The sequence below is a fragment of the Phodopus roborovskii genome, unplaced genomic scaffold (genome assembly GCF_943737965.1).
Source record: "Phodopus roborovskii unplaced genomic scaffold, PHOROB, whole genome shotgun sequence".
Classification (NCBI taxonomy): Eukaryota; Metazoa; Chordata; class Mammalia; order Rodentia; family Cricetidae; genus Phodopus; species Phodopus roborovskii.
The window spans coordinates 110,077-120,551 of record NW_026126411.1 but is presented as its reverse complement, the minus strand read 5'-3'; the positions used below and the strand labels follow the sequence as shown (position 1 = coordinate 120,551).

General features: G+C 50.6%; 1 protein-coding gene across 1 annotated transcript in view; it reads left to right on the top strand.

Annotated features, from left to right (window-relative positions):
* The first annotated feature begins 5,550 nt into the window (after positions 1-5,550).
* Ube2ql1 (ubiquitin conjugating enzyme E2 Q family like 1) overlaps positions 5,551-10,475 on the top strand; it is a 36,673-nt gene continuing 31,748 nt past the window's right edge. Inside the window, 1 exon segment of the mRNA XM_051182709.1 lies at positions 5,551-6,346. Within this exon segment, the coding sequence (XP_051038666.1) occupies positions 5,555-6,346 (792 nt within the window). The 5' untranslated portion in view covers positions 5,551-5,554.

The following is a 10,475-nucleotide window of genomic DNA, read 5'->3' as shown; positions in this document are numbered from 1 at the left end:
GTTCTCTGCACTGCCCTTGGTTGGGACATAGGTTCTGGCCAGGATTGATTGACACTGCACTGTGATTCTTTGAAGATGTAATCTATCTCTTCGAGTGACACACACAGCATTGGTACCCTAGTGGTTTGCTGGATTCTGGTTTGACAATAGAGGACAGGTAAACCCTTTGCAGGAGTAGAGTCAGCACTGGATGTTGTGTTTCTCTTACTGGGGCATCTATTCCTATGCACATCAGATAGAGAGGGTACTGGCAGGCCAAAGAAAGAATTCTAAGTCTGGCTTGATGAGCCAATAAGTTTAATTGTTACTTGTGGGAGCATGGTGAGGCAATAATTCTCACCTTCCTGAGTTAGGCTTGTGTGGAAAATAACATGAAAGCCCCATGGATTAGGGAAGAAGAGGTGGCACATAGCACAAGACTTATGAGAATGAGCACTGTGTACCAACACTATTCTGAGCAGGGACCATCTAATGCACCCAGGAGGTATAAAATCAGTCCTTGTTCATAAGCAATGGGGGTCATCTCAGCCACTGCAATCAGAAAGGAAACACAGAAACCACCTTAAGAATGTATAAGCTAGCTGGGTGTGATGACACACACTTTTAATCCCAGCACTCAGAAGCCAGAAGCAGGCAAGTCTCTGACTTCCAGGCCAGCTAGGGGCTGCACAGTAAAACACTATATCTCCCTCCCAAAAAACAATCTACAATAGGGACATAAATATTTAACTGGAAACTATGAAGCCTGGAATGTCACCCAGGCTGATCTGGGGAGGATGCCAGAACCATCACTCCTAAGTTTCAAAGCTCTGGGAGGACTCCCGATGTTGCTGCCTCGAAAGCAGGGGACCCCTCCACCACCCCATCACTCTGTTTGGGCTTCTCTCTTCACCCTGAAGTTCACTGTAGGAATTGCATTGGCCAAAACCAGATCACATGCCTGTACCTGTCTATAAGGCGATCTGGCAAAATGAGTGCCTGTCTTCGGGAAGGAATGGTTAATCTATGTAGGCAGGCACTTTATAATTTACGGCTATTTCATAGTAAATGATTCCAAAACATAATGGCTTACCCCAACAGGATTTCCTTTTTTTTTTTTTTTTTTTTTTTTACCCCTCACAGCTTCTGCAGCTGAAGAACTCACTACAAGACCAGCACTTCATCTGGTATGCTCAAGGCTGAAGAATGGAGTCATTGATATTCCTGCCAGGAATTACCTTGGGCTGTCTGTGAAGACCTCTGCTGGAGTAAGGGCTTAAATACTCATGCAGTTTGGGATTGGGCTTCACCACATGGTAACTACACTGCAGAGACAAGAGATAGAAAACAAGTGAATTTAGCATCCTGTAAGGAAAACCACCTCGGAAGTCACTTGGCTTTGTTGCAGACCTGTACTACCCTGAGCATATCAGTCAGCCCCAGCCTAGAGTTGATTGAAGGAAGGGAGCACAGAACCCACTTCTCCCCATCAAGAGCAGTGCAAAGAAGACTTGAGATGGAATGATACATGGCCTTTTCTTCTCAGTGCATCACGTGTGTCACTGCAGCTGCTGTGCAACACCTTAGACACAAGTCCTCAAATGGAGTGTGTGTGACTCTCTTAAACATCTACACTTACAAATTTTGGTGGTTTTTTTGTTTAACTAACATTTGGGTTTAGATTTTTTTAAGATTTTAATTTATTTTTTATTATGTGTATGCATACATGCATGCCTGTGGAGGCCAGAAGAGGGCATCAGAAACTCTGGAGCTGGAGGTACAAGAGGTTGTGAGCCACCATGTGGTTGCTGGGAATCTAACTCAGGTCCTCTGGAAGAGCAGTATGTTCTCTTAACTGCCGAGCCATTTCTCCAGCCCTGGCTTTAGACTTTTATAGAGTTGGTGGTCCTAGATTCTGTAGATGAGACAGATGACACACTTATTCCTGGTGTCAGCCAGTCCTGATTGGATGTCTTGTCCCAGCATCAGCATTAATCCTGATCATTTCACTCTCTAACCGTACCTACAACCTGACATGTTATGTAAATGCCATACACTCTATCTTCCTTTGCTGCAATGAAACTCCTCAGTCACTTGCAAAGAAGTTGTTTTGGCACACCATTGGGGAAGCTCAAAATCCAAACAGCATGGTGCCAGTTCTTTCGTCACATCATGGTGGATGGCCTTCTGGTAGGAGTGTTTACAGAGGGAGCCAAAGGCCAATAATAATGTCTCAATAAACCCATCTCTTAAAAGACCCATGGCTCATAGCTTAAGGATTTCAACATATGAACCCTTGGGAGATACACCATCTCTACACGAAACAACTACCCTAGAGAATAAATGTTCTCAAGAGCAGGTGCAAATCAACTGCTGTCTGGGATTTCCAATGGCAACCCTGGTCTAGGGGGTGGACCCATCACTGCCCAAGTTCTCTGGTTCAGAGATCATGGCAATCCCGTTCAGCCTTTCAGGCTTTCTCATCTTCTCTGCTAGGGTAGGCACAGCAAATCAGTCTTAGGCAAGCCTGGGGGCCTTGGGACCTGCGGATCTGGTGGTAGAGGGTCACCATGATATGGGTCCCAGCTAGACCATTCCTCTTATCATATGGCAGTGTGGAGCAAGCAGCTGGGTCTCTTTAGAACTCAGTTTCTTGCCAATAAAAACTGTCTTAGAATACTTGCTAGGGCTTCCATAAAAGTTAAATCATAAGGCATAGACTGTGTGATAATTAATATTGATTGTGAGCTTGGTGTGATTTAAAATCACCATAGAAACATATTTCTGGGCATGTCGATAAGGGCGTTGCCAGAAAAGTTTACCTGAGCAAGGAAGAACTACCCTGAATGTGGCTGTCATCATGCCATGAACATGACTGAGTAAATATGGGAAACAGCAGAAAGTAAGATGAACTCTTTGCTCTCTGACTGTGGGTGCATTGTGACCGCCTGCCTCTGGCTTCCACCCCCACCACGATTGACTATGCCCACAAACTACAGGCTAAAACAAGCTTTTCCTTCTGTCTTAGTTAAGGTTAATATTACTGTAATGAAACACCAAGATCAAAAACAAGCTAGAGAGGAAAGGGTTTATTTCATTCATATTTCCATTTAACAGTTCACCATAAGAAAACAGTGAGGGCAGAGACTCATCCAGGGCAGGAATCTGGAGGCAGGAGCCAACGCAGAGGCCATGGAAGGGTGCTGCTTACTGGCTTGCTCATCATGACTTGCTCAATCTGCTTTCTTATAGAACTGGGGACTGTTACCCCAGAGACCGTCCCACCCACAACAGGCTTTGTTCTCCTCATCAATCACTAAGAAAATGACCTGCCTGGAGCCATATCTCACAGAGACATTTTTCTCAGTTGAGGCTTCCTCCTTTGGGAAGACTCTAGCTTGTGTCAAGTTGACATAAAACTAGCCAGCGCATCTTCCCTAAGTTGCCTTTGCCCAGGCATTTTTGACAGAACAATGAGCAAGGTAGTTGACCCTGACCCCTGCCCAGCCTCTTTCTCCCCAGCTTTTCACCATTTTATTGAGCCTGCATGGTTAAAGAAAATTACTCTCAGGAAGCTGCAGGCATATACTTCTACCCTCTTGCTCTTTCTCAGTGATGATGATGATGATGACGACGACTACCACGACAGCGGCGGCGGCTGCGACAGTGATGGTGGTGACACAAAATGATAAAAACAAGAGAATGGTATAGAATGAACTCATAAACAAAACAATCAGATTAGGACAAAGGGACCTTGGGTCAGCTTGGCTCTGATTTACCCAATACTCTGAGTTGTTCTTTGTTCACAACACTGAGTGGGTCCTGCTGAAAGTCAAAGGACTGCCGGGGCCTCTAGGGAACCCCCTCTCCTAGTGCAATGCCAGCTGGGCATGAACCTTCTGCTCCTCTAAACCAGTTCATCCCTGTTACATATCTATCCCTAAATATGAATCCTTCCGCTCAGTGCCTTCACAGTGACCTCACCAGTTATTTTCCACGCTGAAAATTCAAACTCTGGTAAAAAGATGTTGGAAGCAAAAAGGCGACGTGCTCGCATCCAGAAGAAACAAGAACCGAGCGGCTAGGGTGGTATCAGGATATTTCCTGTACTTGAGGGATTGGTTTCGCCTTCTCAATTGGTCTACACACGCATCACGCCGGACCCTTCACAATTTGAACTAATCTGACATACCGTTTAGTTGGAATTTTCACCAGATTTTAAATGTGAGTTTCCACAGGCTAGAAGGAGAAAAGGCAGGAAGGGCTGGGAATCTGCAGGTGGAAGGCGGATCCCTCCCTTATGCGAGCACTGGGGAGGTCCCTCGCACTGTGGGCGAGGGAGGTGCTGCTCAGGATGTCCTTTCCCACCCTCGGCACGGGTCAGCGCCAGGGAAGACATTTGATGAGCATTTTGGAAAGCCGCCACTACTCACAACCTGGCCGCGGAAAGCCGAGACTCTGCTGCCAACAGGCAGGAGCGGAGCTGCCCAGTGGGGTCTGTGTGTTGGCTTTTACTTGAGTCGTGACTTGGAGGCTGTGCTTTGGGTTTGCGGCTGGCCTGGACTCTCATCCTGCTCTCGGGTCGGATTCTTTGATCTGTTCTGAAGAAAGTGTCCCTTCCTGCCGTCCTTCGCTCCCACCCGCCCAGAACTGTTGCATAGACACATTGGGTTCATCCATCTGATTGGAAGGATTAATAAAGAGGTAGATTTCCACCCTTCCCCTCTACGTTGTCCAAGGAGGTTAAATGGGATATGAGACCTAGACCCCAGACTCGGCATCCAGAATTGGGGATAGAATAATGCAGTGATTCTGAGACCCTATTAGCGTAGGCCAACCCATCTCTGGTTCCCTGGCTCGCACGCCGCCCAGAGCCAACGGTGCGATCGCGCACCGCTGTCTCCCCCCAGCGGCCGTGCGCGTGTCGCCGCAGGAACCCGGCGGCGGGGGTGGCACGGCGCAGTCAAGCCCGCGGCTCCGCCCCGCGCCCCCCCTCCCGGCCGCCAGTGCCGCCCCCTCCGCGCCGCGCTCGGCTCAGACGGAGCAGCCGCCTCTGCAATGTCAGCAGCCGCAGCGGCGGCGGCGACGAGAGCGGCAGTGGCCCGGGCCCCGCGGTAGCCGCCAGCGCCGCACGGCCCGGCAGGCGCACAGCGCGACTCCGAGGCCACCTCGCCGCCTCCGGGGCGCCGCGGGCAGCTCTGCCTGCCTCGGTGCTGTTCTCAGACTCCCGGCCAGCCAGTCTGCGGCCGCGCACAAAGGACCACGGACACCGGGCGTCCGGGGACTGCGCTCTGGGACCGGCCAGGGACAGCAGTGGCTCCGCGTCTCCACGCCTCCCCTCCCCGGGCGGCCGGAGCTCTCGCCGGAGCAGACCCGTCATATGACAGCGGCGACACAGCGGCCAGCGAGCGCCGGTACTACCAGCTCCGCTGCGCCACGGCCGCCGGCTCCTGAGGTGGCCCTCGCCGCGCCCCGCTGAGCGGTCGCCTGCCGCCGCCCCAAGCGCCGCGTGTCCCAACTATCCCGTTCCGGGATCAGGAGCCCCGGGGAGCCGCCGGCCAAAACCGAGCCTAAGATGGCCACGCTGCTCCGTAAAATCGGGCTCATTCGCCTGCACAACCGGGACACGGAGGACCCCAAACACCACCACAACCACCGCGGCGGAGGCGGCGGCCAGCAGAGCGCGTCGCTGCGCGGCAAAGGAGGCGGCAAGAGCGGCGGCCACAAGCAGCAGCAGCAGCAACAGCAGCAGCAGCACCCCGGGGGCGCGGGCGACGCCAGCCCGGGCCCCGGCAAGGGCAAGAGCAAGCGCGCCGCGGAGCTGGCCGCGCGCGACAAGCAGCCGCAGCCGGGCGCGGGGGCGGCGGGGGCGGCGGGCGCCGGGGGGCCCCGGGAGCGGGCGGCGGGCGCCAGGGCGGGGCCGGGCCCCGCGGTGGCCGCGGCGGCGACCGGCGGCAGCCTGGTGCCCGCGGCGCGCCAGCAGCACTGCACACAGGTGCGCAGCCGGCGGCTCATGAAGGAGCTCCAGGACATCGCGCGCCTCAGTGACCGCTTCATCTCGGTGGAGCTGGTGAACGACAGCCTCTTCGATTGGAACGTGAAGCTGCACCAGGTGGACAAGGACTCGGTGCTGTGGCAGGACATGAAGGAGACCAACACCGAGTTCATCCTGCTCAACCTCACCTTCCCGGATAACTTCCCCTTCTCGCCGCCCTTCATGCGGGTGCTCAGCCCGCGGCTGGAGAACGGCTACGTGCTGGACGGCGGCGCCATCTGCATGGAGTTGCTCACGCCGCGCGGCTGGTCCAGCGCCTACACCGTGGAGGCCGTCATGCGCCAGTTTGCTGCCAGCCTGGTCAAGGGCCAGGTAAGGTTGCAAAACCAGAGGAAGGAGGTAGGGGTGGGTGGGGGTTCGAAGCTAGGAGGAGATGGGAAGCGATGCCTGACCCCTCTAGGGGCATGTGAGAGCTGGGCCAGGTCACTGTGAACAAACCTGCCTGGGGAGACTTAGTTCCGACCGCCTCCGCTTCTTTTCCCTAAGGGATTTCTTCCTGTGCGTTTCTGCATGCCAGCCCCCTGGACTCCAGCGCCTGCCCCGCTAGAACCGCTGGGTTCTCTTGCTTTCCGCTTTCTGAGATCCTCCCTCCTTTTCTCTACTTCTCCGCAGACTACCCTTCACTCCCTCTTCCTCTTCTCCCTCTGGTGATACTTCTTCCCTCTGTCTTCTTTCCCACAAATCCCTTTCCCATTTTCCACTCTCCTGAATTTCCCATACTTTCCTTCCCTTCTCTGGTCAGTGTGATTACCATGAAGATACGAACTTTTCCTGAAGCCTAGGACCTAAGATTCCAGCCCAGCATGTCACACTCAGGCACATAAGCAAGCGAGCGAGCGCGCACACACGCGTGGGCGCGCGCACACACACGCTCACACCCATAAAACACACACACACACACTAGCATACACACACAAACACACATATATATGCTCATACCCATAAAAGCACTTATATGTATGTATGTATATATACGAATATATGCACAAGCATACACACTAACGCTCACACACATGTACATACACACACACAGACACACACACACACACACACACACACACACATTTCTTCTTCGAATGTCTCAGGTAGACTCTATTCAGACCAGGCCTGCTGCTAAGCCTCTCCCCTGCTCTTTCCTTCCAGCAGCCCCCCTTTAAAGGTACAAAGTTCTCTAGGAAGACTCCAGAAGTGTGGTTCCAGTCTTTATGAGTGTCAGATCAGGCCAGACTCCATCCGGGGAAAGCTGCCCTGATCGCCACCCAACTTCTCAGCCTGATACTTGCCCCTTCATGAAACATCTCTGGAGTATATGCTGGGCCTCAGACCTTGTTTCTTTTGTTGATAACTTGACACACACACACACACACACACACACACACACCATGGGTTGGAGGCTAAAGATTTAAGCAAGCACAGAAAGGAACGCTCAGCAGGTCACCTGAGTCCCCTCACCTATTACTTTACAGAGATACAACCCCAAAACTTACAGGAGATCAATGGATTTCCTGACACAAGCCTCCCACCCAGCTGCAGGGAAGAGCATGGTGGGTTTGTTTTCTAGTGTTCTATGTTCTTGGACACATTCAAATCTACGGTGGGCATTTCCTAACATCGTTTTGTCAAATCGCATTTCTATCTGGCCTGGACATCTTCAGTATTTCCAGAGAATTCTCAGTTTCTTTAAAAGACCTCCAGTGACCTCCACATGGTCTCTGTGCAGCCAGTTAATTGGAGTTGATCATTTCTTCCCCAGTGCCTATCTCTGCCCATTTCACCGCAGGTGCACACACTAACCAAACACACTAATCAAACGGAGCTCATTCTGCCCATTTCTCTCAAGGCTGAACACCTGGGGTTTAAAAAAGAAGATAAAGAAAGGCATCCCAATGCCAGCAAAAGGGTCTCTGCATCCGAAGCCATCCTGCCAGCCCACCATTCCCAGGAGTCACACTTGCCGTAGGAGTAGGCTGGGCATGAGGGCTCCAGAGCAGGTGCTATAACTGAGCCGGCTGATGCTTTGACAGCCAGCTTCCTTCATCCCACCCCAAGACACTGGCCAGGATACGGGCGCATGTGATTGAGTACCTGCCAATGGGCGAGGGGGCTATCTCTATTTCCCAAGGGGGACTGACTATATGAATGCAATGCAAGGGTGGTCCCCAGGAATGCCATGGTCATTTGTTTCTCAATCACTTCTCAGGGAAGATGACTTGGAGGGTCAGAGAAATGTAATTTGCCCCATAGCCTCAAGTCTGCGGCATTATGGCCTTGAGGGATATTTAAGGTTCCAGGGTGCATTCTGAGATTCAGGGAAATAATTATTTTGAATGAGGAAGTATCTTGATAGTTTTACAATTTTTGCTTGATGCTACAAACAACAGACAGCTCCTTGGATGCCCTTCTACTTCTCGGTCTTGTCATACATGTTCTATTTCTTTATAAAGAAACCAAGATTCATTGCAGATGAGAGAATTGCTCACTGAAAACAGCAGCATTTTTTCTATCACAATCTGATAAGGAATTGGACCCTGTTCCTTCCCACCTTGCAGGCTGCATTGCATCATCTGATGAGGTGCCGTACGGTACCTTTTAGATGATAGTCAAGACTTTTTAAAACAGCCGTTTACTTTCTCTGTATTTGCTATCCCCCGACTTCAACATACAGTTCTCCAAAAGAGAGTGATATGTGCTACACATGAAATATTCAAGCGCAATAATAGGACTGAAGAGATGAATTGTCATTAAAGTTTTAAGGGCCTGGGTATGATGGAACAGCAGCAGCCTCTCTGGTTACCAGAGGACTGTGAAGCCTTTGTCTCTTTGCAGATCCATGACCAAGGGCTGTTCACTGCACATGTGGTAGTTACCAAACTAATCCCATAGGTAGAGGTGATGTGGGTTGGACCCATCCAAACACCTGATTAGCTATTCAAAGGCTGCCACTCGCCCACAATCACTTGAAGAGGCTGTTGCATTCTAATGGTGCTGTCCCTCTGTCTGTCTGCATTTCTCTTTAGGATTTGTTTCCTCAAGCTGCAGTTAGAAAAGGTGTGTTTGTCCCTTTTACAGGAGAGCACTCACGTAACTTTCTGAAATGAGGAAGTACCCTTCCAGTGTCTTTGGAAAAATCTCAAGGAGTTTAACATGTAACATTCAAAAGCATTTGGTTGATAATGTCTGCAAAGTCAAACGGTCAGGTTTGCCCTCTGTGTGAAGAATTCAAGAACTTCATAAGGCTTTGTCTGGGCTGAATGGGTGTCTTCTATTTCCAAAGTGGCTTTCACATTGCACTGTGGGTTACTCTGAATTAAATGAATACATTTCTCTCTTATATGATATATTCTGTGTATAAGGAGACATAAGCCTCTTACCTGTTTATGACTAGCTAGAAGGATTCTAAATAGGGACATTCTTTTTTTTTTTTTTTTTTTTTTTTTTTCTTTTCTTTTCTTTTAAAGATGATACTGAAACTCAAGACAATCCTCTTGCAGCAACATCCTGAATGTCGGGGTTACAGATGTGATCCTCCATACTCACCATGAGATGTTTGGAGTAATGGTTAGTTCTCTGCAGTTGGAAGAACAGTTTCTGGGCCTTTGAGATAATCCAGTGCAAGAGTTAAAAGCTTTCAGAGTAGCATTTGCCTCCTCTGCTGTGCACAGAGCCATAGGATCACAACTCGTAACTCCAACATGACGGTGTTAGCATGGAAAGGCTTTCAGAGTTCTGTCTTAGGACTGAAGGAAGCGGCAGCGCCAGCATCAAGCTTGCACTAGCAGGCATCACAAACAGCTTGCACTAGCAGGCATCACAAACAAACAGTGAAACTCTGAGTTCTGAGCTTACTGAGAGCAGAACCTGCAAGTCTAGGCTCCAAGAATAAAGAGGAGAGCCGGGTCACTGAGTGCCACCAAGCTCACCAGCATGGAATGGGGCACATTTGTTGGTCACAGCAGACAGCCCTCCCATGGCTGCAGATAAAAAGGCACTTGATTATGCCCTAGCTCAGGATTCTCTTCAGACACTTGCACACCTCCTGAGTGTCCCTGTTTTAATTAATTAGCTATGATTGTCATCAGAGAACCAGATGGCCCCTGAATGACAGTTCCTCTCCCTTCCCTGTCCCCTCAGAACTAAGTGTCTGCATTACAAACAGTAGTGACAGCAACAGCTCACATTTCCTGTTTTCAATGCCACAGCGTGGCCAGTCTGAGCACAGCAGCTACCAAAGCTTCCTGGGGTGGATTCCTATCTCAACCACCATCCGGTATGGAAACCGCAGCTCCCTGGTGTCAGGACAACCTAAGTGTCCACTTCAGGTTCTCATAAGGAGAGACGCCAGACTCCTGAGTGAACAAAGGGGGGAGAAAAGGCAGCATCTCATACTGGACCACCTGAACACCTTTGCTGCTTCCAGGTGGCCGTGCATTCATTGTCACCT